A 25,500-nucleotide genomic window follows, 5' to 3' on the forward strand; every position below is an offset into this window, starting at 1 on the left:
CAGCATGTCATAAAAACTCGCATCAATACCGCATATGCAGGAGGATCGCCGAGGTTCAAGCATGAAGAAAAGAGTCGAATGTCAATCAAGTGAAAGGAATTTTGTCTTGATTGATATAAAAGAAAACGAAAGGAATAATAAGGATGAATGAATATAACTCATTCGGTAAATTTTTTCTTCCTCACTTCCACTTATTGGTTTTATAATAGGCACCCAGAGTGGTCGGAGCTTCAAGAAACTAGCATCAATGCGTTTGGCAATTGTATTTGAAGCAACCTTCTATAAGAAATGGAAAGGAATACTGGCTGTAACAAGGATAAAATCCAAAAGCGAAGTTGGAGGTACTGCCAAAAGGTTCAAATGAGGAAGATGAGGGAGGACGGGTCTGGTAGTCGTGAGCAAAATGCACTTTACCAGCCCACGTTCAAGTATCGGTAACCTTTGTAAGAGTAGAAAAATGTCGATTCAGACAACGGCACACAGACCACTGGCGGGATCAATAGCAACCTACCAATTCGGCATGGAGAGAATAGGTCTTTCAGTGGGTTTGTTTAACAATATGAACTGGTTCTAGGAAGCTTGGATGAACTTTCTAACCACAGAAGCAGATATCCCTGAGAAAGCACGTAGTTTTAAATTAGAAAATATGCGTGTGGACAATCTTTCACAGTCACATGCTGTTCTTCCACTTGTGACGGATCGTTGTTGTTGTTGGATCTAAAAACATCCTTCAGAGAATCAGAGAAGAAAGAATCAAAGCTGTGCTTTCTTTTTCTATTGCAATTGTAGTTTGGTTTCTACTACTTTTTTGTCTTTGCCGCCTGTACAAAGACCTTCTTCTCTTTGTAACTCCATTTGATCTTACAGCATGGGTTCCACTAATGTTGAGCAAGACATGCTCGACCTCAAAAAGTCGTTGCAGGATGCTCAAACTAAAGGAAACGCATCGGTATGGACATGTCCCTCCACCTGTTTTTCCAAATTCTTAAGTGTCTCATATGGTTTGTGGGTTTGGGTCGTGTAATAAACTATTTCCAACGATCGAATGTGATTTTTTTTTTTTTTTTTTTTTTTTTTTTCTCTCTTCAGCTCGGATAGTGTCAATGTCTGCGATCGTATTCTGTAGAATTAATATATTAATAATCGACTATCTTGCTACACTCCGAACAAAAAACTAGCAAATCATCAGTCTTTTAAAGCAACTCAGCAAGTTTACTGTAACGCCTGCTCTTCTTCGGGTAAGATAGTCTTACTAATAGTAATAGAGCGATTTGAAATTTTTAGAAAGTGATAGAGAGAAAGAAAGAAGGAAAGAAAGAAGGAAAGAAAGAAGGAAAGAAAGAAGGAAAGAAAGAAGAAAAAAAAAAAAAAAAAAAAAAAAAAAAAAAAAACTTAACTGTTATTGCTTTTTTCTTATATTCTAAATAGAAAACTGAAATGGGTCTTTTCGTCAATAAAATGAAAACTCATGAAAATTCAGAAGTATCTAGGATGGCCAAGGATATTGTCAAGAGTTGGAAGGCACAGGTTATGAAGGACACTCCATCATCGACAGCTTCCACTGCTTCAACCAAGTCCGAAAGCACTACATCATCATCAAAGCCCAAAGTAGATACAAAGCCTTCGCCCGCTCAAATTCAAAATCCATCAAGGGAGGGATCTTCAACAGCAAGCTCACCAAGGACACCGACGGATACACCCAGAAGTCGTACAGTTCGAACGGATGGTATGCGTATTAAAACGACAGGAGATGATGTTCGTGATAAGTGTATTGAGATGCTTTATGAAGCTCTCGGATTCAATTCCAATGCAGGTAAAAAAAAAAAAAAAAAAAAAGAATGTTTCACGAACAGAATATCCGAAGGTTCTTGGAACTCTCCTTATTATTATGATTGCTCTCTCATTTTAAGTATACTTTACTTTTTTACTTATTAATGTGCATAGAGTCAGAACGTTTGCTTTCAAAGGCCACTAGTATTGAGGCGACTGTGTTCAAGAAGCTCTCAGTAGATAATAAGCCTAGCAAAGACTATAAGTCTAAGATCCGAACCTTCTTTATGAACTTGAAAGATAAGAACAATCCAAAGTTGCGTGAAGCTGTGGTAGATGGAGATGTGGCAGTGGAGGACTTTTGTGAATATACGACTCAGGATATGGCTTCTGCTGAGGCCAAGGCGCGTGATCGAGCGATCGAAATAGAAAATATGAAGAATGCCAAAGGAGCAGAGGAACAACAGGCAGAGACGGACATGTTCAAGTGTGGCAAGTGCAAGGGAAGGAAGACTCGTTATTATCAGATGCAAACTCGGTCAGCTGATGAACCGATGACAACTTTTGTGACATGTATTAATTGTGGTAACCGCTGGAAGTTTTCATAAAACAAAGAAGGAAAAACCCCTTCAAGACCAACCCCCAGACGCGACCTCCCATTTCTCTCTGATTATTTGATGATCGTTTTCATTCTTTTTTGTTTTTTATTTTTTTTATTGATCGATCGGATAATATAGCTCTAATAAAAGGGATATTATGGAAGTCAATCTTCACCCTCTCTCTATTTTAGTCATGTATTTTTGTTCAAGATCTATCAAGTGAAAGAGTTATTGTTGAAGAAACAGTAATCTCGGAGAAAACCTGATGTAGCTGAGATAATCGGACGCGATCTGTGGGGGGATACATGTGGAGCACGTTACGGGAATTAGGTTCATTCTTACAAAGACGCATCTAAAGAACTGAATAAGCGGGAAAACTTTGTAATCTATTTTAGCCAAGCTACATTTTTTTTTCCCAGTGTAACATTGCTTTTTGGGGAATAAAAAAGCTGTAAGCGGGATGTGGGGCGGTGTTCTGTCCCATGCCTTTCTACTCAATATATGTTGAGTGAATGGGGAAATATGAATGCAGCTCTTTGTCATTTAGTACTTTTCTCATTCTTTCAAGTCCCTTCTCATTCTCTTCATTCTTCTTTTCTTCCTCTTCTCAATCTTTTTTGAATCTTAAAGCGAACAAAGTCCACACCCTTTTTCACCCTTTCAAATTCATTTAACCCTTTCTTTGTTCTCACCACAACCAAGCTGTCTTCCTGGACGAGGTCTCTATATCTGAGGTCGTCGCCTTCGTCCTCGTTGTCGTTGCCGTTGCTGCCATTGCCTCGACTGCGACACCATCCAACTTTATTACAGCTTCGACCTCAACTTCGGGCTGTTGGGACATACCCTTTAAGGTTCAAGTCAATAACACGAATCTGTTGCGATGCACAACAAAGCCCATTGCCAGTATCATTAGCATCAGTGAACCAATATCCCTATTATCCTCATCACGCCTTCATTGAAAAGGTGGTTCAAAGAAGAGGCCATCACAACAACGCACAGCCGCCGTTGCTATTGCTTTCGACTTTACAACAACCCACAGCCACCACCACCACTACCACAGCATTATTTAAATCCATCAATTCCCGAAAGCAACAAATGGATCAACGTACTGTAACAACAAGTACTCTGGGCGCAGAAAACAGTGTCAATAATAAGGATCATGTAGAAAACACTGATCTGGAACAACACTGTTTGCTGTTCCCAACATATGCCACAAGACACTCTCGATCAGGTAATGAGGATGGATATTTAGTACACGGACGGGTATTATTTTATTAAATCGAGTGACCTCGTGCAACAAGTGTTTTGTCTTTTTTTTACTTGCTCAGATTGACATGTGTTGGTGCGCTAGTCCGCGTTGCAAAGTTTAATGTCTTTCTTCGATTTGACTGATATGACAATGTCGTCATTTTTTTTTTTTTTTTTTTTTTTTTTTAAAAAAAAAAAAATACTATAGGATCGAAAGACCCGCTGGACTGGAACATTAGAGTCCGAGGATGGGCTTTCTCAAAACGATCAAACCGCAGGAAGCGTCTTGTCATGTGTAAGGCTTGGAAAAAAAATGCATTTTTGCATCATTATTTCTTGATCTATTGCGATTGTAATGCATAATGATGCTTATTAATAATATCTATAATTTTTTCTCCCTTCAATCACAATATATATAAAGCCATGGCAAGGAAGCTGGCTGGGCTTACCAAAGATGATAAAGTATATGAGACATTAGAATCACGGTTTGGGATGTTCCTAGCAAATAACACCCAAGGAGTCGAATTCAAAATCCAATGTGTTGGCGTAGCAAGAACGAGCCATATGGAGTTGGCAGGAGATCATAAATCAAAGGACGAAACAGTTGATGTGCTATTGAAAGAACTGAAGACCCCGGCCGGCGCGCTTGCAGCTGCAGAAGCTGCAGAAGAAAAGGCTCAATTGAGAAAATCGCTAGAGGAAAACCGAGAGGGTTATATAAAGAACGATCGATCTAATGTTCATCGTGAGGGCAGCGGTTTTGAGAAATTAGACCGGGCTGTAAACAAAATCAATCAAACCCCGTCAAAAGGGAGCAGTAGTAGCACTGCTAGTTCTACTAACCCTGCTGCTACTACAGCTTCAGGAGCAAACGGAAACAACAGCTCTCCCTATATTCCAAAAGACGGTACCCCTTTAACCAGAGCGACATCACCTGAAAGTACTGAAGAATCAATCACCGGACGACTGACTGGTTTTATGAAAGATACATATAAAAGATACAAGCCAGTTGTTATGGCTCAGGTCAATAACGGTACCAACTATGCACGAAATCGATCGAGCACCGGAAGTAGCAGCATCAGTTCAAAGAGTTCAGGAAGCGATATTGAAAAGCCCCGTTCCCAGCCTGGAGTCAATGGAGCTGGTACTGACGCTAGCATCCTGCCAGGGGCCTCCACTACGTACGAAGAAGACTTGGGATATGGTATATTTCCTACTGTCAAAATCTCATCGCGACCTGGTGGGCATTTTGATGGCACCTTACGTGTATCATATAAGGATGTTCAATTGCACCGTATGAATAGTAAAAAGGGCAAGGCTTTTCGTCCTGGCGACCACCCTCGCTTCCTAAAGCTGCGTGCTCATCACCCAGATATGGCCAGTGAGCCACAGGGCATTGCCAACCTGATTGATCCGGAAGGAGTATCCGTTATTTCGGATATTGACGACACGATTAAAGAGACCAACATCGCAGCGGGCGCGAAGATCGTCCTTCAGAATACGTTCCTTAACGAAATGCAAGATGTTCCAGGGATGGCAAATGTCTATAAAGAGTGGTGGAAGCAAGGTGTAGCCATCCATTATGTCTCCAACTCACCATGGCAACTCATTCCAAGCCTGTTGGACTTCTTCCACACGCACAAGTTCCCTCCGGGGTCGGCACATCTACGCCTACACGACAGTGTCTTGAAGTCGTACTTTATGTCACCTGGGGAACATAAGCGTAGGGCTATCAGCGAGATCTTGACCGACTTTCCAGACCGCAAGTTTATCCTGATTGGAGACAGCGGTGAAATCGATTTAGAGATGTAAGTGTCGTGTGGGCGGAGTATATGTTCTAAGTATTTTTATAGGCATGATTCATGATTTTGACTATAGTATTATTATTTTTTTTCTCTTATTTTATTAGTTATACAGAATTGGCACGTAATTTCCAGGGACAGATTTTCAAGATTTTTATTCGAAATATTACGACGGCGAGGCTTCAGGAGATGAATGCCGAATCGACAGCCGATTCTATAATAGGACCTGATTTCTTTACTCAGCAAGGCGGTGCTGGGGTTGTGAATTCCTTAAAAGCTAATGATACTCCTAGCGATCTCCCCACGGATGATATTGGACGCGCTTCCTCTCGAACCGATGGAGATGCAAGCAAAAGTAGTAGTAGACAAAGCGTGGAGACGGCGTTGGGCAAAGGTGAAACAACGATATCAGACGCTATTGCTGCCAATACAACTACGTCTGTAGCCACAGACAGAGCTGGCTCCAAGGCTTCAGAAAAGACAGCAACGGGCGATGGGCTTACAGATAAGGCAATATTGGATGAAGAGCCCATGCCTGGCGCTCCCGTGTGCCATGAACCAGCAGTAACCAAGAGTCCGCTTGAACTCTGGGCTGATCGTGTGGAAGAATGTAGAAAATACTTGCCGGAGGATATGCTGACAATTTTTGAAGACGCACAAGCGTTAGGGAAGTGTTCATTAGTCAAGGAAAAGATTCGATATTATCGGGATGCGTTTACCTTGGATGAAGATGATGAGAACGAGGATGAGGATGATGGAAATGTAAAGGGAGACAAGGCTAACAAGAGCAAGAATGAAGATATGGGTAAAGAGGATCGCGACAACAACGAGCTACCACAGCCTCAGCCACAGAACAGAAAGATAGAAAAGCTGATTGATGTATGAAATTAAAACCGAGAGAGAGGGATCTGTGCAACAACAGAATCGGTCGCGTGGCCTGGTGCGTGCTTTCTTGAGAGGCGATGTTTTGCAGCCCCATTTTTAATGACGATGTATTAGAGTTCAAATCCATGAAAAGGTGTTCCCTTGGATGAGATGTAAAACACATCTTGTCTTGCAGTCTTTTTACATTAGGGTCTTGTTTAAACCCATCATCATTCATAGTCTAATCTATTGCTGTAAACGGAAACGTCACTTTTTTTTTTTTTTTTTAAGAGTAATAGTAGTAGTAACTAATAGCCACAATACCATAAAAGCAAAATGTAATCAACCTGGAAAAAAGGGAAAGGGGAATGTCAGATTGAACCAAGTATCAAACGAAAAATGGTTACAAACCGATGATGCTGATATGAGAAAAGTAGTTCATCAAGTTTTATTTGGATCAAACACCCTCAAGGGAACGTGCGCACACTATTTCACTCCTCCACTCCCTTTCTCTTTATTCTAATTTTGACTCCTGTCAACTTGCTCCACAATAGCCTTGCTCTTCTAACCAAACAGCATATTCTCTTTCTTTTAACTATCTCACGATCTGTCCGCATTCATTCCTATCCTTCAAAAAAAAAAAAATACCCAAGTGGACAGATCGTCATGGTCGCTTTTCGATGGACTTCGCCTTTAACACAGGTGATGGCAGTTGGATTCATTTGCTTCTGCTGCCCTGGAATGTTTAACGCCCTCAATTCCCTGAGTGGAGGAGGACAGCTCGAGTCCAAGGTTGGACAGAACGCAAATGTGGCCCTTTACACATGTTTTGCCATCTTTGGTCTCTTATCTGGAGCGATCCATAATATCTTGGGGCCTCAATGGACCATTTTTATCGGCTGTTCAACCTATGTCCTCTACGTAGGATCCCTTCTATGTTACAATCATACTCAGAATGGAGCATTTACAATCGCAGCTGGAGGTATCTTGGGTGTAGGTGCAGGAATGCTTTGGACCGCTCAAGGAGCCATGATGATGGCCTATCCTCATGAACAAGATAAAGGCAAATACATCGGATACTTTTGGGCTATCTTCAACATGGGGGCTGTCCTTGGATCCGTCATTGCTTTAGGTATCAACTTTCATGTTATAGAAGCTAAAAGATTAGGTGATGCCACCTATGCTGCATTTTTGTCCATCATGGCTGTTGGTACGTTGATTGCTCTGTCATTAGCCTCCCCTCGGAAGGTGACCCATTCTAATGGAGACCATATTCTGATACAGCCGTTTCCAACTTGGTGGGGGGAACTGAAAGCGATCTTTGGACTCTTTTTGGATTGGAGAATGGTGGTCCTGATTCCTATGTTCCTGTCCTCCAATTGGTTTTATTCCTATCATTTCTCAACTGTGAACGGTCGTTACTTTTCAATCCGATCTCAATCTCTCAACAATATCCTCTATTGGGCTTCACAGATTGCAGGATCTTATTCATTTGCTCGTGTTTTGGATTATCAAGGAATCAATCGAAGGAGAAGAGCAGTTTGGGGGCTAGTGATCATCACCATTGCATTTGTGTCTACATGGATCGGAGGGATCTTCTTCCAAAGAACATACACGATCAATGATCCCAAACCAAATCACGATTTTAAGGAAGGACGCTCATATGTGGGTCCTATGTTTTTGTACATGTTTTATGGCTTGAATGATGCGGCCTGGCAGACTTTTATTTATTGGTTGATGGGTGCATTGTCGAATGATGCGACAGTTCTATCTCGATATGCTGGATTCTACAAGTGTATTCAATCCAGTGGAGCTGCAATTTCATGGCGGTAAGTGGATGAGAGAACACTTACAAGGAATAGGTCCATTTGCTATCTCTTTCTTTACTAATGTTTTCTTCGTATTTCCCTTTTTCCTTTTTTCAGGATCAATGCTGTTGGCACCAATTATATGGTCGAATTGATTATTTGCTTTGCCTTGCTGGCGGCTGCCATCCCCGGCGCACTCTTTCTAGCATTACGCATTAAGGATCATAGCGAGGATGCAACAGATTATCATTCAAATGGAGTAGTAACGCCGACTGTCGAACAGAAGCGTGAAGAACCAGGAGTAGTTTCTTAATACCTTACCCCTCCCACCTCTCTAACTATTAATATAAAAATCACCAACGTACGTTTACGAGTTTGTATTTTATAAATAAATACGCCACCATAGCGATTGTTCTTTTTAATTTTGGTGGTATTCACTCTTCTTTTCAAAAAAAAAAAAAAAAAAAAAAAAACGATTCAGTGATTCAGTCATTCAAATACAGAGAACGAGCTGCATGCATGCTCCCTCTCATTCATAAACAGGAATCAACTTAAAAAACGAATGGGAACAGGAAGGAGGCATGACATGCAGAACTTGGATGAGCAGGAGAAGATAGAAAGCCGTGTAAACGACGATGGCGAGGACACAGATAAAAACGAGAACGATGGCGATGATCATCCGAGCTACTGTGTTATTTGCCTGAATAGCTGCGAGGATCGGACAGTGCTCGAGCCATGTCATCGTAAGTAGCCTCAGTGAAGTGAAGTGCGTTGAGTTCTCCAATTGATGATTTATTCAAAGGTTATTAATGATCTTTATATATAAAAACAAAAAGATGAATTCTGTTTTCATTGTATCCTTCAATGGTCCATGGTGTCGCACTCGTGCCCGCTCTGTGTCCAGATTTTCGACAGTTGTATCCATGAAATCAAGGACGACCACCACTATACAGTTGTAAAGTTACTTTCAATGGTGCATGACCGATGATGATGGAATGTTCGATTACGACATAAAAAAAAGAACTAACAAAGCAAAATGGTCGTGCTGGTATGCATACCTTCTTTGACCCTCCATTATTCTTTCTAGTATCGATTCGAGCCGCTCGCATCTGCGTCCGCGCCCAAGAGTTCTTCTAACTCCTCATCATCACTATCACCGCTATCAACTAATGTGAGATTACAGCCACAGCCGATGGCGATTCCCTATGGGATTATTCGTCAACTCTATGGACCACCCCAACGAAGAAGAAGGTTCGGTAGAGGCGATAGGGGCCCTAGTATGGAAAAAACAGAGACAGAAAACGAACGCACAGTGTCTAATCAACAAGAACAGGCATTAGAAAAACGAAGGTATTTTTTTTTAAAAAAAAAAAAAAATTAAAAAGGAGTGTCCTTAATATTTTAGAAATATAACTAATGCTTTTTTTTTTTTTTTTTTTCTTTTTTTTTTGCTCCGCCTTCCAAAAAAAAAGACACGTCTATCGCCATCGCCTCTTCGTTAAACACATGGGTGCTAACAGGATCTCTGGGTTTCAACAGATAACGCCGGAGACCTTTCGAATCCTACCGCATAAGCTCGATCGCCTTATTCCTTGGATCCGACGAGAATTACAGGCGATTTTATCGCTCAATACTGGCAATGTTTCTTCTGGTGACGTCAACAATGACAACAGTAGTAGCAGCAGCAGCAGTAGTAGTAGTAGTAGCCATAGTGACGCTGTTGCGGCTGCCATGAATCGTTATCAGGAAATCAATACAGGTTTGGAATTGATTCGAGAATATGTCATTGCAGTGTTGAAACGGTTTGATCTTCAAACCGATCAGGCTCAGGACTTGCTTCGGGATTTCTTACATGAACATACAGCACATTTTGTTCATGAACTCGTTGCGTTTGCAAGATCTCCTTATTCAATTGAAGCGTATGATCGGTTAGCGCAGTATGATGATCCAGCAGCAATAACAACGGCTACAAAGACGAGGACGGCGGTAACAACAATGGCATCAGAACATGTAGGGTCAAGACTCAAATCGTCGTCATCATCTAGGCGTCGTCATATTGGCGCTGGTGATAATGAGAGTGACTCTGAATATAGGGGACGAAGTCGAGGACGGTATGGGAACGGTTATAGGAATAGGAGCATCAGTAAAAATCAGACCATCTCCTCTGATGGAGAGAAAATCCCTAGGACATACATAAAAGACAAGCGCCGTAGGGGTAGTAGAGAAGAGGATCATGATTGGCGGACCCAGCCAGGCAGTGAAAGCAGTAGGAATAGAAGAAGAAGAACGGGCTCTTATCCGGGGAATCAAAGTAGGAGTAGGAACAGGAGTAGGAATAGAAGTAGGAGTAGAGGCGAGAACAGGGATAGAAGCATGAGTAGGAGCAGAGAAGAGTCCAGGAACATGTCCTCCTTGAGTGAAAGTAGAAATGAACGAGTGACAGAGTATGAAAAAAGAAGACCGCAACTATCTACAACCGAGAGAGGACATGCACCTGCCGATATCAGATCCTTACCACCCATCAACAATAATAATAGTACCAATGATAATCGAGAGTCACTAAATGCCATCTTGCGGGCCAAGTTGGCAAAAGAGCAGGAGCTGTATAATGCCAAACATAAGAATAAAGCAACCTGACCACACAACAAAAAAAAAAAAAAAAAAAAAAAAAAAAGACACGGAACGAATGCACACCGATCCTTTGTATAGCCTCCAATGCCTCTGCCCAGTATATCTCATTGGGTCATTTGGACACTTGCTCTACAAGAACCGCAACATTTTGTGGCTTTGGATGAATGAAGGTGAAAGCGCGTAAATGTACAGCACAGCAACAAGTTTCAACTCAAGTAATGATGCCTCTCTTGTGACTTGGTTACACTTTTTATGATTGGAGTATAGCCCTTGCACAGCACTTGATAACTTTATACCCTCCAGTGGACAACTCAGTAAACTCTACCCTAGCGGTCGGGTGTTAGATGTCAGATCGCCACTGTACCGGCTTCTTGTTGGTATCCAATCGCTATTCACTGCTGGACTGGAAGCGAACGCTATGATTATTGATATTGTAATCTAATCTGTAAATGTCTTGGTCTCTGAGATCATAGTCCGTAAATGCTATGGTTATTGAGGTATTAGCCTGAATATGATTGATTCATCATCATCATCTCTTCGTTTCCAACACCGAACTAGAGGGGGCTCGTCCTTTTGTCAATAAGATGCCAACCAACTATTACATGTCATTTGATTTTATAATTTATAGGATGTTATTAAAGCTTTTCATTTTCAGGGAAAGAATGTAGCAAATGGCAAATAACATTGCTACCTGGTCACAATGCGAGAATATTAGTACAATATAATGATGTAAAAAATACCTATACATTTACTATGTAGAGGCACTTTCTTTACCTTGTAATAACACAAAGTTCGAAGTTACCACATCTCAACGAACTAAGAGAAAAGAGACTATATTGCTAGTGTCAGGCCACAGCATTTACTGTCACTCGCTTATTCAATCCTCATCAATCCAATTTTATAGGTGTTTCTTGTTAATATCACTTTGCACCTCAAACAAAAAGTTTAAAAGATGAAAAGGAGTATCGGATCAGCAAACTACTACACCACTTGTTCCGTGGAGATTCAACTTTTTTTTTTTTTTTTTTTTTTTTTTTTTTTTAACTCAGTTTAGTGCCTCATTTTCAGCAACTTGATATTGGTAGCATAGTCATGTTAAAGGTCAGCAAGTGACCCCCACACTCTTCACATAGTCTTGGTTTCCAAATATGAGTGAAGTGAAGGAATGCTTGGGGCTGCCCAAAGATGCAGTCTAATAGCATGCTTAATTCCTATTGGGCCATCTCTGTGCTCATCTTCTTGAAGTGGTTTAAGGCGTTTGTTTTCATGTAGTAAACTAGACACATGCTCTTATACCAGCAGTGAAATGTCCTTTTCAAAAAAAAAAAAAAAAAAAAAAAAAGATTTTCAACTTCACGTAAATCTTATCCAAATTAGGGTCAAAGCGGCCGCGCAGATATTTTTTTTTTGTGTAGACTGCATGCATGCATACTGCAAAGGAGGAATTAAAAAAAAAAAAAAAAAAAAAAAAAAAAAAAGGTCCAACGTGGATAATGGATCAGTGTCACTCCACACCACGCCTATCAGCTGGAGCAACCCAAGGAAAAAAAAAAAAAAAATACATACTACATGCCATTTAACGAAGAGCGTTTCCTCTCGACAACCTTTTTTTTTTTTTTTTATTTTTTTTTTATATTGTAATGGTCGTTGGTATTAATAAATATCTGACCTTGGCTCGACTTGTCCGCTTACCTTTTTCTTTTCTTTTTTTTTTTTTCTCTCACCATTTACTTTTATTTTCATCTGATCCTAAAGTCATCTCTTTCATTCTGTGTTGTGCACTTCAATCCAATTTACTCCAAGAAAGTAAAGACAACATTTCATTCCAATTCCTACGCGACTCGAGCAAGAGCTATTTTTCAGTACGTTTCCTCCCAGATGCAGACATCTGACGTTATTACCCCAGCTGCTTCTCCATCGGAGACATTGTATATTTACAAGGCACCGTCACTGAAGGCATCCAGTCTGGATTCAAGCGTGAAGTATGAGAAGAAGGCGGAGCAAGTCCATATTAATAGCAAGACGCTTGCGCCAGCGCCATTACCTGTAGGGCCTACTACACCGTCTATACTAGGGTCGCTCCTAGAGGGCGGTCTCAAGGGTTGGATTGCCGTTCTAGGCTCTTTCCTCATCCATATGTTCGTGTTTGCACCCACAGAGTTTGCATTCGGTGTGTTTGTACTTCACTACCAAGACGTATTCCCGAGAGCTGCAGCATCTGAGATTGCGTTTGTAGGGACGACAGGCTCAGCCATCACATATATTGCAGGGTTTTTGGCTGGGATTGTAGCAGACCGCTTTGGCTTCAGACCTACGGCCTTTGCTGGGACAGTACTCATGGCCATGTCCCTCATTGCGGCATCATTTTCATCGCAGGTAAGGACAAGCTTGGTTCTGGAGGAAAGAAAAAGCTCACGAGGAGGTGCATGTGGGTAGATAAATGTTCATATCACTGAAGATCTGTACACGAAGGAAGGGGGGTTGCATTTGCCCAAATAACAAATGAACCTGTCTCAATTTCGCACCCATGCAGTTCGTGTTTGTTATCCTTATTTGTCATTTTTTATTATTTTCTCACTCTCCTTTATTTGTCCTTTTGTCTCTCGCCTCCCCCACACCCCCTTTTTTTTTTTTTTTTTTTTTTTTTTCGAACGGTGTCATTATTAAGCTTTGGCACTTGTATGTGACCCAAGGTCTATTTTTTGGCGTTGGGGCTTCTTTAACCTACTATCCTGCTATTGCAGCTCCTTCGCAATACTTTGTCAAGAACCGTGGACTAGCCATCGGGATTGCAGTCTCAGGCACAGGGTTGGGTGGCTTTGCTCTTGCCCCCCTTACAAATGCACTTATCAGTAAGGTTGATGTATTTTGGACACTACGGATCCTCGCAATCATGATTTTTATTGTGTGGTAAGTACGCATCTTTTTTGTATCTTTGTGCGTGTACCAAATTGTGGGGGAAGAAGGCGGGTCAGCCTGTTGAAAGAAAAAAAGAAGTTGAACCCCTTGAACATTTCTCTTTTTTTTTTTTTTTTTTTTTTTTTTTGATCCAGTGGTGGGGCCAGTATGATGATTGCGGAGAAAAAAGTAGATCCTATAGAACAGATTGCTAGTCAGATTAAACAAGAAGAGGAGGCTACCCGCCAAGATCAAGGACGCACCACCTCCACTGTTAGTGTGGAGGAAAAGAAAGATGAAACTTGTGATTTGGAGATGGCCAAAAATGACAGGGTCAAGGTTGAGATAGAGGAGAAGCCGTCATTCTGGCAGGCTCTCCATATGTTCAAAGACGTTCGGTTCTTGACGTTGACCATGGCAGAAGTGGCAGCCTCGCTCGGTTACCTCATCCCATTGTATTACATGCAGAGTAGGTGATCATTTGACGTTCTCCCTTTTTTTTTTTTTTTTTTTTTTTTTTTTTTTTCATTTTACTCTCGCCCAAGAGCAACCATAGGAGCGCACACAACAAGACGCGCATCATTACATGGCAATGCTGAACATCCGTTATTTTATATTTATTATTTTGACGCTTAAATGCTTAGAGCAACTTGTAACTTTTTTTTTTCTCACTCCTATTTACACTCTTTAGCGTACGCTGTATACATTGGCTTATCAGCAGACGAAGGTGCTTTGATCCTGGGCCTATCGAATGGGTCGTCCTTTGTAGGGCGTATTCTGCTGGGGATCATTGCTGACAAAGTCTCTAACACAAAGACCTTGTTGTTCTGCTGTTGGGCCACTGCGTTCTCTGTCGTCGTTTTCTGGCTTAATGCAAAGTCCTTTGGCATGCTTTTACTAATGGGCGTGACCTTTTGCATGTTTGTTGGTAAGTGACTTTGAAGAATTAAAAAAAAAAAAAAAAAAAAAAACATTGAAACCTCTCTTCATCCTAGCGCATACTGAACTAAAACCTTTTGATTTGTATATCCCAATGTTTCTATTACAGGCGCCTATATATCTCTGGTGCCTGTTGCAGTTGCCGAGTCATTCGGTAAGCCTTTTTTAACTTGTGATTTACTTACTTTTTCTTAACAATGATTCAATAGTTGATTCACTTGCTCACTTCCCTTCTTTTTCCTTTGTTTAACAAAAGGTACTGACACGATCGCGTCTACGATCGGTCTCATGTACGGCGCAGGGGGACTGGTCATGTGGGGTGGATCTCCTTTGGCCGGATATATTTTAGACTCGACTCTTCCTAACCTGTCCTATACACCTGTGATTGTTACCGCTGGAGTGTCCATGGTCGTCGGAGCTATCTGTGTGACCGCATGGGCCTACTTCCATTGGCGGGCTAAGCGACCAGTCACCAAGGACGTTCGCTCCAAGGAGTGTTTGCCCTGAAAAGGAACCGAAAGAGATCGGACTTGGAGTCCGCTACATAGTTAAAATACTTTTGTTCGATCGACTTTAACAGCATTGATAATATAACGGCTACTTTTATCACTTCTACCGGAGTTTTTTATAACTTGCTATTCACTCTGTTGACATGTGCATTGTATGGCTGGATGGTACTAATTTGGGAGATGTCTTTTCTATAGAAAGGAGCATATATTTACCAATCCAATACGTTGGGAATTTGCGAGGGTGGCAACACCCTAGAGAGCTAATCATATGAAGCTAAAGAGCATAGAGGGGCAACCAATGTGTGAGCCCAAGTAGGGTTTATGAGTGTTATGAAAGCGAGACCTAGAATGTATGCCTGGAAAGTAGTAACTACAGAACAACATGTGGACTGTAATGGATCTAAAAAAGCCCTCAACTCTTCGCTCTAAACTTCTTCCCTTCTTCTTTCCTTCTTCCTGCTTCCTTCTTCATCTCTTGCTCCAACATTGTCACCACCACCAACATCATTATTGTAGACATATCTTTCTTTCTCCTACAGCTGATCCGTCTCTTTCAATCTTTACTCGCACAACCATGACAACTGACGAAGGCGCCAATAACAGTACGTTTTCAACTATGAATAAAGGGGGTTCAAAATAAGGATGAACATATTCATGTGAATGTTCATTAGAAATTCATTCCTCATTCTGATTTCATTGAATCTTGTATGTATAGATGAACTTCTGATTGCAGCATGCAGGGAAGACAACCTGGAAATGCTAGAACAAGTTCTCTCTTCAGACCATTCCAGCTATGATATCAATCATACAGACGCCTTCGGCAACTCTGCACTTCATTACGCGTAAACTATCATGTCTCAATTGCTTGGATGACATGTGTAAATCTCTGTGGCACCATTTTAGACGGATCGAATTGACCTTTTTTCTTTTTTTTCTTTTTTTTTTTAAACAAATAGTGCAAAATACGGATCACAAGGATGTCTGGAGGTTCTGATGTATTATGATGGAATTAACGTCAATGTTACAAACAATTCAGAGGGCGATACACCTTTGCACAAAGCTGCTGGATACCAGGATCCAGAGGTTGCACTCGACATGGTCCAACATCTGATCAAGAAAGGTGCCTCAGCTCAAAGTAAGTCCCTTCTCTCAATCTTGGTCTTGATTTCTTTTTTTTTTTTTTTTTTTTTCACCTTACTGTCCCCTGATCTGATTTTATGGCCGTCAATTTGTGGTGCGGGAATCATGAGAAGAAAGTTCATGCACAATCAGTTAATGGAGCCAATTTTGATGTCGGGCTTTTGAAAAAAAAAAAAAAAAAAGAAAAGAAAAGAAAAGAAAAAGAAGCAGTAGAGTTTATTTTTAACAAAAAGACTATTTATTAACTTGTAACTTGCTTTAACTTGCATTCAATGTCCTTTAATTATTAGTTCAGAACAAATTGAAGCAGACACCTATAGATGTTGCGCCTAGTGGCACGCATGATGAAATCAAGAAGTATTTGGAGAAGGCTATCCTTGGGGCACAGGTTGTAAGTGAGAATTGTGATTGACACAATTGCGATGCTGTTTTTTTTTTTTTTTTTTTTTTTTTCACTAAACCAAGGATACGTACAATACTAATGAATATGCTTTTTTTTTTTCTTTTTTTCTTGACAGGATCCACGAGACATTCCACAGAGTGATAACGATGAATCAGATGGTGAACCAAGCGATGATGATTAAATAGAGAAATAGTCTGCATCTTGATTCTTGATCTAGAGAAGGAAAAATAAATTCTAATGCAAAATCCAATTTGTTCATGGCGTATGTGTGTTTGTTTGGTTTGTTTATTCGCACACAGAGCTAAGGAAGCATAGCGTATTATGCACTATGCACAGAAAAGGATAATGTCCTCAGTAAATTTTTTTTTTTGGGTAAATATTCATCTCACGATACGATAGAAGAATTTATTTTTGTTCTTTAACAAATTCATGTTGAAGAGAACAACACAACATGCTTTGCCTCTTTACGACTTTTAATTGTCCGGAGAAGGTTGCTTCCTGAAATGGCAAGGCAGGTTATGACAATTCATTCTAGCGGCTCATCAAAGCGAATGGCCAATGTCACCATTTGAAGTGGAGCACAAAGCCAAAGATCTATTTAGACTGAGTATCCCTTCAAGAAGCAAGTCTATTTGATCCTTTTGAATTTATATGAAAAAGTATTGTCTGACCAAGATAAAGTTTGAACAGCATTCATTTTTTTGAGTGCTCTCTTGGCCCAGGGCTAGAAGATTGGGATAGTTATAGATAAAAGGAGCGTCCAAGCCCATGCACAGCAGCGGGAGTCAAGGTTTGCTGTAAATGAATCAACATCATCAAGTGAATTGATTAATAGGCATACCTGTTGCCATCTATAGATCTCTAGTCCAGTGCCGAAGAGGCATGATCAAGGCTACCTCGTATAGTTTTCATTTACTTTGTATGAGTTTAATTGGTGCAAGTTGCAAGCAACTGTCGCCAGTAATAGCTAGGATTTTTTTTTACTCAAGGCGGAAACGCGTGTGTCCTAGGTGTCCAACCAATGAAGGTGTTTCAATGTTCCAAGTTTTTTTTTTTTTTTTTTTTTTTCCGTAGCCTCAGAGAAAAAATTTATGCATGCTGGGAGATGGAACAATCTCTTCTCGATGTATGCATGCAATCCATCCAAGCAAAGCATGCAAATAATGGGCTCAGTCGAAAGTATACTTTGTCCTTCTCTTCTCTTCTCTTCTCTTCTCTTCTCTTCTTCTTTTCTTTCTTTCTCTCCTCACACAATAGCGTCTATCGCTCTTGAGACAATCTTTCCTCCCCTCTTTTTTTTTTTTTTTTTTTTCTGGCACGATTCCTCGATCAGACATGTAAGTGCTTACGCTGGAGTTGGAGAATATGAAAAGAATATAAATAAAAAAATAAAAACATTATTCATCTACAATATCGCCTACAAACACACCACTCTCATGCTTACATAGTTCTTGTTCTACTGAAATGAATAGATCAAAGCTGAGAAAGAAGAGAAAAGATCGACAGCCATGCTTGGTGGTATTTACCCCTCCTCACGAAGTGTCCTCTCGCCATCAATAGCTCTGAAACTCTTTACTATCTACACCGAGAACGCTCGCGACTATGGCAAAGAGATCGCCTTGGAACTATGTCTGGATGCAGTTGCCGTGCTATCTCGAATCCATCGGTCTGTGAGGAAGGCTCTTATCACTTCAACTCGCAATGAGGACAAAACGCTATGCCAAAACGTTGCCACAGCTTACTACGACCTTGCTCGGTCATTTGAGCGTCTGGGTCAGCCAGATGAAGCTCGAAACAATGACCGAAAAGCAGAAAAGTGGGGATACGTTCAAGGAAGGAACGTTGTCCGCCCAAGGCCACCATCAATTAGTAGCTCTATCAATGACCTCAACGACAAAGACAGCATCAGCTACAACGATACTAAAAGGCGAGAAAGTACCTGTATTTTTAACAGCGAACCTGAAAAGCCGACTAAAATAGTAGAACCCACCACAACAGACGGCACCACAATTATTCCAATACATATATTTAGTCGCGATGTAGCTCCTACGGCCATCAGATATAGCTTGCCAGATGCGGGTACTCGTCTGAATGATATCGGTCAGCTTGTGTATTGTCTCAGTTTGCTTCCTGGTGCGCCTATCCCTACTACTGAACTTAGTGGTGAGGAACGAGAATGGTCTTTGGCCATGTCCAAGGACCGAAGCGAGCAAGAGCGGCTATACAACTTGGCTTCAAATGTGATTACAATGTTCATCAGTGATGGGATCAAGACCGAGGCTACTGTTACTGAAGTTGTGTCTCTAGCTCCAGTTCTTAGTCGTGATCAATTCAAAGCATTGCTCGCGGCTTTTACCAACGACATTCAGAAGAGCACCGTTTTGGATACCTATTTATTGGAAGGATTGGGTCAGTTGATGCAGCATGCTCCACTCGGCTACCTTGACTCGGATGATATTATCAAAATTCTCGATACTCTCACTTTCTGCTTAAAAGAAGTTAATAGTCAATCCGATGACTACCTTCATCATCTATCTACTGCAGTGTCACGAGCCCTTGATGTAATGGTTGATAATCAAGTCAAAGGTTTAAAACCAGAGCAACTCCATGAGCCATTAGTTTCATATTTGAAGGGTCTAGAAGATAGTTCAGATCCCCATCTAATGTATCATGCAGCCTATGCTTTCCAGGCACTTCAATATATCCCAGACGATGGAACAACGGTACAAGCAATGCTTCGACGAAGATCATCTGTGTTCCGAGGGACAGTTGGGATAGTGAGTGCGGTCGATGATTTTGATGTGTATGCCTTTTTGGATGAATTAAGTATTATCCAGAAAGAGCTTCCGATGGTGACAGATGTTATTAATTTGAGTCTGCATGTTTATAATGGGGCAGCATCGCTGTATGAGAGTAAAGAGACTATCAGACAGTGTATACAAGAAGGACTCAGTTTGAGTCAAAAGACAGCATGGTATCCAGCATTGCGTGGGGCTGATGCTCTAATCCAGACTGGCGAGTTCACCAAATTCAAGACTTTTGTGTGTGAGGTACCTTGTCGAAGAGAGCCATCCTTCCTGTGGGGGCTATGTCAACGATTGGGGCAGATTGCAGCTGATACTCAATGGCCTACAGATGCCCGACAGGATGCAGTCGCATTCCTTGGTGAGATCTACAAGAATGACAACGATTGGGGCCATTATGTCCACATTAAGCAATGGATCCTTGCAATATTGAAGAGGTTGATGTGGTTGTCAAAAGAGAGTCTGCTGGGTGAGTAGAGAAGATGGCTTTAGCTTTGAAAAAAATTTACCCCGTTGTGTGAGAAGTCAGCTAATGATAGTGCATTGTGATCCTCCAATTTTTCTTTTTTTTTTTTTTTTTTTTTTTTTTTTTTTTTTAGCTGAAAAGTTTTTTGTGGAGGATCTTACTAAGAATGGGGATGCTAACAAGCAGCAGCTATTTAGTGATTATTTTAAGGATCCTGAGGTTCGACATCCCGTCGTTATCGCACTCCCCCCTTCTACATCTCTATCATTACTCGACCGCGTCCAAAAGGAGCCTGATATCGAGAATAACCTGCGCCAGCTCAAGAGACAACGAATGCGGAGTAGAGATGACCAGAGCTTTTACATTCCACAGTTTTCTCGAGGCTCTGCTCGTTCCAAGAATGAAGGCGCATGCTTGCTGATGGACGAGGTAAAGGAATTTCTGAATGGCGATCAAAAAGTGCTACTCGTGCAAGGCACTTCAGGAGCAGGAAAATCAACATTCAGTCGTACACTAGAGTACAATCTGTGGGAAGCATACCAAAACAAGAACGATAGGATCCCACTCTACATCGATTTACCGAGCATTGAAAACCCAAATCGAGGTTTGGTCACAAAGCTGCTGCGAAGGTATGGATTCACAGAGGCCCAGATCACTGAGCTGAGAATGACTCGATCATTCATCTTGATCTGTGATGGGTATGATGAATGCAGGCAGCACAACAACTTGTATGTCACCAATCAACTGAACCAACCTGGTGAATGGATGGCTCAGATGATCATCACCTGCCGCAGTGAGTATCTTCGATCAGACAGCCGAGATTACTTTCAGCCTATGGCCCGAAAGCGCCAAGCAGGCACTTCATTGTTCCAAGAGGTTGTAATTGTACCATTCTCGGATGATCAGATCAATAATTATATCAAACAATATGTGGCCATCATGAATCCACCATGGCCAGTCAAAGAGTATCAGCGTGTATTCGAGGTGGTGCCCGGCCTACGGAAGCTTGTGGAGAATCCTTTTTTCCTATCGCTGTCACTTGAAGTGCTGCCGCGGATGATAGGCCCGAATCAAGACGTCTCCAAGACAGAAGTCAAGTGTATATCATTTTATGACCAATTCGTGGAGTTGTGGCTGGAGCGAGGCAAGAAGCGAGTAGGCGATTCAATAGAGCCAGAGGATAGGAAGATGTTCCAGAAATTGTCGGACGAAGGATTTGAACAGAATGGGATTAGGTACTTGACAAGCTTGGCCGTAGCCATCTATAGACATCAACGTGGCGATCCTGTGGTGGACTACTCTTCGTTCAAGCACAAGGGGACATGGAAGGAAGAGTTCTTTAGCAAAGAGAATGGAGCATCCCTTCTAAGAGAGGCATCCCCCTTGAGTCGCGTGGGCACTCAGGCTCGCTTTATTCATCAATCTATCCTGGAGTACAGTCTGGTGCGAGCGATCTTTGAGCCGCAGCAAGTGATAAACGCTTTTGCAAGTGGTAGGGGAACAGCATTGACTCCAAACCCTCGTCGGCAGAGTATCAGTTCAGTATACAGCTTCGATTCTGAGAGCAAGGAGGCCAATCCATTCCAGGCTGATGAGAACTCTCCATTGGTATGGAAGAACTTTGTGAACGATCCATTTTTCTCACAGTTTCTGGAAGACCGAGCCCGATTGGAACCGCTGTTCAGACAGCAACTCTATGGCTATATAGAACTCTCGAAGGAGGATAAAAAGTGGCGGACAGCAGCAGCCAATGCGATAACGATCCTGGTTCGAGCAGGCGAGTCATTTCTTGGAGCAGACCTGAGAGGCATTCAAATTCCAGGAGCGGACCTGAGCGGCGGTATGTTTGGAGGTACCAAGTTACGAGGAGCAGACCTTCGAAAGGTCAATCTGCAACAAGCTTGGTTACGAGATGCTGACATGAGGGGCGCTCGGGCAGAAGGGATACAGTTTGGTGAATGGCCCTTTTTTACAGAAAGTGCTAAAGTAAGGACAGGAACATATTCTCCTGATGGCGAGATGCTCGCCATAGCTATCGATGATGGCACAATCAATGTCTACTATACATTGACATGGGAGAAGCTTCACACTTTAAAGGGTGTTACTGGGTCCATACTTGAATTTTTGCCCGATAACAAACATCTCGTTTGCTTGAGTTCTCATCAAACGGTGGAAATTTGGAATGCAATATTAGGCCAATCAGTAAAAGTGATGTATGGCCATAGCGGAGCTATCCATTGTATGGGGTACTCACCAGATGGGACCCAGGTTGCCTCTTCCAGCGACGATGGCTCAGTTCGAGTATGGAATGCACTGTCTGGTATTTTAATATATGAGCTGAAGGAGCACACTGGCGCTGTATTCAGTTTGATGTATTCACCTGATGGGAGACAGATTGCAACTGGAGGTAAAGACAAGACCATAAGGCTGTGGGAAACATTATTAGGACAGCCGATTCGGACACTACAGGACCTTAAATATGAGGTTTACAAGATTGCGTATTCACCTAATAGCCAGGAAATCATTTCTTATGCTCGTAAAGACTACTCGGTAGATGTATGGGATGTCGGGTCGGGCCAAAGAAGATGGACCTTGGTGCATACTGGTCATGTCGAAGGTGCTCAATATTCGCCTAGCGGGGATTATGTCGCTTCATTCGCCGGTGCGGTGGCGATCCAGTGGGATATGCACACAGGGGAAGCTATTCATACCTTTGATAGGCACCCCAGTTCGATCACCGATCTAAAATATTCGCCAAATGGGGAAGAGATAGCTACCTGCAGCAAGGATGGTATAGTGCGGTTATGGGATGCGCAATCGGGACAACTAATAAGCACTCTTCGTGGCCACTCTGGTGTGATTAGCAGTTTGGTGTATTCACCAAGCAGTCAGCAAATTGCATCGTTTGGTGATGACGGGATGGTGCGGTTATGGAATACACAGCTAAAGCAGACTTGTCCGGACCAGAACAGACATACGAGAGCGATTAACTGTATCAGAATATCGCCAGATGGGCGGTACGTTGCTTCCTCTAGCTACGATGGCACAATTCGCGTGTGGAATGCACGGACAGGACAGTTTCTTCATGTTTTGCAGGATATAAGATCAGCAAACGACATCAAGTATTCGGCTGATGGTCAGTTGATTGGTTCTTGCCATACCTCCTCGTTTTTGCGCCTTTGGAATAGTCAATCAGGTCAAGTCGCCCATACCATAGAATGGGAAGAAGCACCACTCGATGGATGTTGGGCCATGGATTTCTCACCCGTGGATCATAGAATTGCATGTGGACATGCATGTGGGAAAGTGAGTGTATGGGATACGAAAACAGGGAATTGTATACGCATTTTACAGAGCCCGAAACTAAAGCCAGGCAAAGACGTGTTCCGTGTGCTATATTCACCCGATGGCCGTAAAATCGCTTCATGGGAGGTAAATGGCAGAATCAGAGTCTGGTCAGCGGAATCATGGGACCTTTTGTGTGAATTCCTGAGTCCAAGATCGTGTGGCCCTGCAATGGCGTTCTCGCCTAACAGCGAAAGACTAGCATTTTTTCATGATGACATTAAGCTACGAATATGCGAGTTAAAGTCGGGAGAAGTCTATTGCGAAATACCGGTTTATGACACTCCAATAGCGATAATCTACTCTTCGTGTGGCCTACAGGTGGCTATTGGAACCGAAGAAGGGTCAATAAGCCTGGTGGATACGGAAGCAAAAGTAATTACGCATACGCTTGAAGGACATACCAGCCTTATCACCTGCATGGTTTATTCTCCTGATGAGCAGTACATCGCCTCTGGCAATTATGACAGGACATTACGACTGTGGAATACAGAAACAGGTCAATGCTTGTATACTATCTCACTCGAGATCGGATTTGTTAGCGTAATTTTATGGTACGTCTCCGAAGAGGGTTACTTCCTGTTGGTGGGGTGCGATGATTCTTCTCTTGAGATGTATCAGCTTAGGAAAGTGGATGGTCAACTTCAGCATCACTTGAAGTGGGGCACGAGGCAAAGGGCTCTTAATGTTAGCAACCTGTGTATCTTCGATATGATTGGATTGAGTGAATCTATTAAACAGCTCCTGCTGCAGCGCGGAGCAATAGTTGACCCAACACGACGCTCGACGCCCGAAGAAGAAGATAGCTGGGTTAGTACGGTTAGATCAACGGAATCCAAGGCCAAGTTATATTTGCGCAAAAAAGAACTCAAGTCTAAAGCTACAGAATCAAAACCTGGATCGAGTAATGAACAGCGTCTCGTTAACCTAGTATGCAAAGGATGCGATGTGATACCAACGGTTGTCTGCGGTTGTACTACCAAAACTACCAAAACTACCAAAACTACCGGATAGACATTCATAGCTAAGTGATTGGAGGGTATAAAATAAAGACAGTCTTGGACTCTATGTAAAAATTCAAACCAAAGTGTGGCTCATTATTTCATTGAGTCCGCACTTTACTTTTGTATCTTGTATTTTCAACTTGTTTCTTCCTAGTTATTAGTCCTTCTAAGTTTTATTTTATTTTATTTTTTTTCTTTCTTTGCCTATGCTCATGTAACAATAGCTTTTGTTGATTATTTAAGTTTTCGTCATGGCTTTGAGTTGGAAAGCTTTTGCTTTGGATCCATCGCCTCCTTCCAGTTTTTCAAGCTCAACTACTTTTTCTTTCATAGCTTCTCTGATATCAGTAATCTCTGAATCCAATGTTTCCTGATCTGAATTACAGGTTATTAGAGAAGGGTTAAAGAGAAGGAGAAAAAAAAAAAAGATTAGAAACTAATAGACGGACAAAGAAGTTTATTATTTTTGTATTATTTTTATTATATATACCTTTCCTAATCATGGTTTCAATATTCTGCTTGGGCATTTTGACAAATAGATCACCCAAGTTGACCCAGACTTTTTTTTCTATTAGCAGGCAAAAGAAAGAAGAGGAAAAAAAAAAAAAGAAAAAAAAAAAAAAAAAAAAAGAAATTTAGTATTAAAAGAAGAGGAAAAAAAAAAAAAAAAAGTATGCAACCGTATATTTGTTTCTGAATGTGGTTACCACTTGATAGTTCCTTCTTCAGTTTTGAGAGTGCTTCTCGGTTACTATTCCGCCTCCGATCATAATCCACAATCTATGAAAAAAGGAAGAAAAAAAAAAAGTTAGGTCCGTTATTACGATGGGGATACAGCATAAGGCAGGAGAAAGGAGAGTCTGCGTTCTGCACACACCAGTTCTTTGTTCGTCAGGATTTCCTCCGCTATGATTTCTCGCTTTTGGAAGTCTTTGTATTTTATTTTGAGAAAAAAAAAAAAAAAAAAAAAAAAAAAGTCAGACGGGATGTCTATGGCCTATTCACCTCTGAATAATGAAACGATTTCATGCTTCATGTTGTTTTTATTCAAGAGCATGTGCTCTTTTGGGAGGTATTTCCATACTTGACAAAAGCTCCATGGTTATGTATAATGTCTAAGGAAAATGAGATGCGAGGAAGAATTCTTTTTTTTTTTTTTTTTTTTTATTTAATGGAACAACATGAGTGAGACTGCTCTCCTATCTGCTGCGGATAGATTTCGTAGATGGGAAGTATATTAATTACCATTTGGACGCGTTTGGGGTTGTTT

General features: G+C 41.5%; 7 protein-coding genes across 7 annotated transcripts; 6 read left to right on the forward strand and 1 right to left on the reverse strand.

Annotated features, from left to right (window-relative positions):
• The first annotated feature begins 728 nt into the window (after window positions 1-728).
• BCR41DRAFT_350565 (transcription elongation factor S-II) lies at window positions 729-2,521 on the forward strand. Its single transcript, XM_022023670.1, has 4 exons — window positions 729-949; window positions 1,179-1,238; window positions 1,429-1,813; window positions 1,945-2,521. Exons 1-4 carry the CDS (start codon window positions 869-871, stop codon window positions 2,376-2,378), a joined length of 960 nt encoding a protein of 319 aa, XP_021882828.1. The 5' UTR covers window positions 729-868; the 3' UTR covers window positions 2,379-2,521.
• A 1,660-nt stretch (window positions 2,522-4,181) lies between these two features.
• Window positions 4,182-6,304, forward strand: BCR41DRAFT_369521 (hypothetical protein; the record flags this gene model as incomplete). Its single annotated transcript, XM_022026467.1, has 2 exons — window positions 4,182-5,425; window positions 5,527-6,304. The coding sequence occupies 2 exons, from the start codon at window positions 4,182-4,184 to the stop codon at window positions 6,302-6,304; spliced, it is 2,022 nt and encodes a 673-aa protein (XP_021882829.1).
• Window positions 6,305-6,949: 645 nt separating this feature from the next.
• On the forward strand, window positions 6,950-8,404 carry BCR41DRAFT_303608 (major facilitator superfamily domain-containing protein; the record flags this gene model as incomplete). The annotated part of the gene is made up of 2 exons (XM_022020724.1): window positions 6,950-8,112; window positions 8,209-8,404. 2 exons carry the CDS (start codon window positions 6,950-6,952, stop codon window positions 8,402-8,404), a joined length of 1,359 nt encoding a protein of 452 aa, XP_021882830.1.
• Window positions 8,405-8,548: 144 nt separating this feature from the next.
• Window positions 8,549-10,734, forward strand: BCR41DRAFT_350568 (hypothetical protein). The gene is made up of 4 exons (XM_022023671.1): window positions 8,549-8,834; window positions 8,928-9,046; window positions 9,179-9,441; window positions 9,564-10,734. The coding sequence occupies exons 1-4, from the start codon at window positions 8,654-8,656 to the stop codon at window positions 10,726-10,728; spliced, it is 1,728 nt and encodes a 575-aa protein (XP_021882831.1). The 5' UTR covers window positions 8,549-8,653; the 3' UTR covers window positions 10,729-10,734.
• Window positions 10,735-12,825: 2,091 nt separating this feature from the next.
• BCR41DRAFT_286075 (major facilitator superfamily domain-containing protein) lies at window positions 12,826-14,715 on the forward strand (the record flags this gene model as incomplete). The annotated part of the gene is made up of 5 exons (XM_022020280.1): window positions 12,826-13,098; window positions 13,391-13,627; window positions 13,936-14,089; window positions 14,312-14,548; window positions 14,669-14,715. Coding segments are annotated over 5 exons (948 nt in total), but the record flags the coding sequence as incomplete, so codon positions are not given.
• Window positions 14,716-15,484: 769 nt separating this feature from the next.
• On the forward strand, window positions 15,485-16,854 carry BCR41DRAFT_350569 (ankyrin repeat-containing domain protein). The gene is made up of 5 exons (XM_022023672.1): window positions 15,485-15,670; window positions 15,784-15,910; window positions 16,025-16,203; window positions 16,499-16,599; window positions 16,727-16,854. The coding sequence occupies exons 1-5, from the start codon at window positions 15,643-15,645 to the stop codon at window positions 16,790-16,792; spliced, it is 501 nt and encodes a 166-aa protein (XP_021882833.1). The 5' UTR covers window positions 15,485-15,642; the 3' UTR covers window positions 16,793-16,854.
• A 7,539-nt stretch (window positions 16,855-24,393) lies between these two features.
• On the reverse strand, window positions 24,394-25,359 carry BCR41DRAFT_350572 (hypothetical protein). The gene is made up of 5 exons (XM_022023673.1): window positions 25,315-25,359; window positions 25,108-25,160; window positions 24,938-25,010; window positions 24,721-24,798; window positions 24,394-24,605 (listed from the first exon to the last, which is right to left on the reverse strand). The coding sequence occupies exons 1-5, from the start codon at window positions 25,328-25,330 to the stop codon at window positions 24,469-24,471; spliced, it is 357 nt and encodes a 118-aa protein (XP_021882834.1). The 5' UTR covers window positions 25,331-25,359; the 3' UTR covers window positions 24,394-24,468.
• Between the last annotated feature and the right edge of the window lie 141 nt (window positions 25,360-25,500).

Source organism: Lobosporangium transversale (genome assembly GCF_002105155.1).
Source record: "Lobosporangium transversale strain NRRL 3116 chromosome Unknown BCR41scaffold_12, whole genome shotgun sequence".
Lineage (NCBI taxonomy): Eukaryota > Fungi > Mortierellomycota > Mortierellomycetes > Mortierellales > Mortierellaceae > Lobosporangium > Lobosporangium transversale.

Bases quoted from the DNA above. Each gene is read 5' to 3' on its own strand.
- BCR41DRAFT_350572 (XM_022023673.1), bottom strand. The intron at 24,799-24,937 runs GTAACCACATTC...GCCTGCTAATAG, and splicing joins GAAGAAGGAACTATCAAGTG to AAAAAAAAGTCTGGGTCAAC. The intron at 24,606-24,720 runs GTATATATAATA...CCTGTAATTCAG, and splicing joins TGAAACCATGATTAGGAAAG to ATCAGGAAACATTGGATTCA.
- BCR41DRAFT_350569 (XM_022023672.1), top strand. From the start codon at position 15,643: ATGACAACTGACGAAGGCGCCAATAACA. The intron at 15,671-15,783 runs GTACGTTTTCAA...TTGTATGTATAG, and splicing joins TGACGAAGGCGCCAATAACA to ATGAACTTCTGATTGCAGCA. The intron at 16,204-16,498 runs GTAAGTCCCTTC...TTTAATTATTAG, and splicing joins GAAAGGTGCCTCAGCTCAAA to TTCAGAACAAATTGAAGCAG.
- BCR41DRAFT_350565 (XM_022023670.1), top strand. From the start codon at position 869: ATGGGTTCCACTAATGTTGAGCAAGACATGCTCGACCTCAAAAAGTCG. The intron at 950-1,178 runs GTATGGACATGT...ACAAAAAACTAG, and splicing joins AAACTAAAGGAAACGCATCG to CAAATCATCAGTCTTTTAAA. The intron at 1,239-1,428 runs GTAAGATAGTCT...TATTCTAAATAG, and splicing joins TAACGCCTGCTCTTCTTCGG to AAAACTGAAATGGGTCTTTT.
- BCR41DRAFT_350568 (XM_022023671.1), top strand. From the start codon at position 8,654: ATGGGAACAGGAAGGAGGCATGACATGCAGAACTTGGATGAGCAGGAG. The intron at 8,835-8,927 runs GTAAGTAGCCTC...AAAAACAAAAAG, and splicing joins AGTGCTCGAGCCATGTCATC to ATGAATTCTGTTTTCATTGT. The intron at 9,047-9,178 runs GTAAAGTTACTT...TATTCTTTCTAG, and splicing joins ACGACCACCACTATACAGTT to TATCGATTCGAGCCGCTCGC.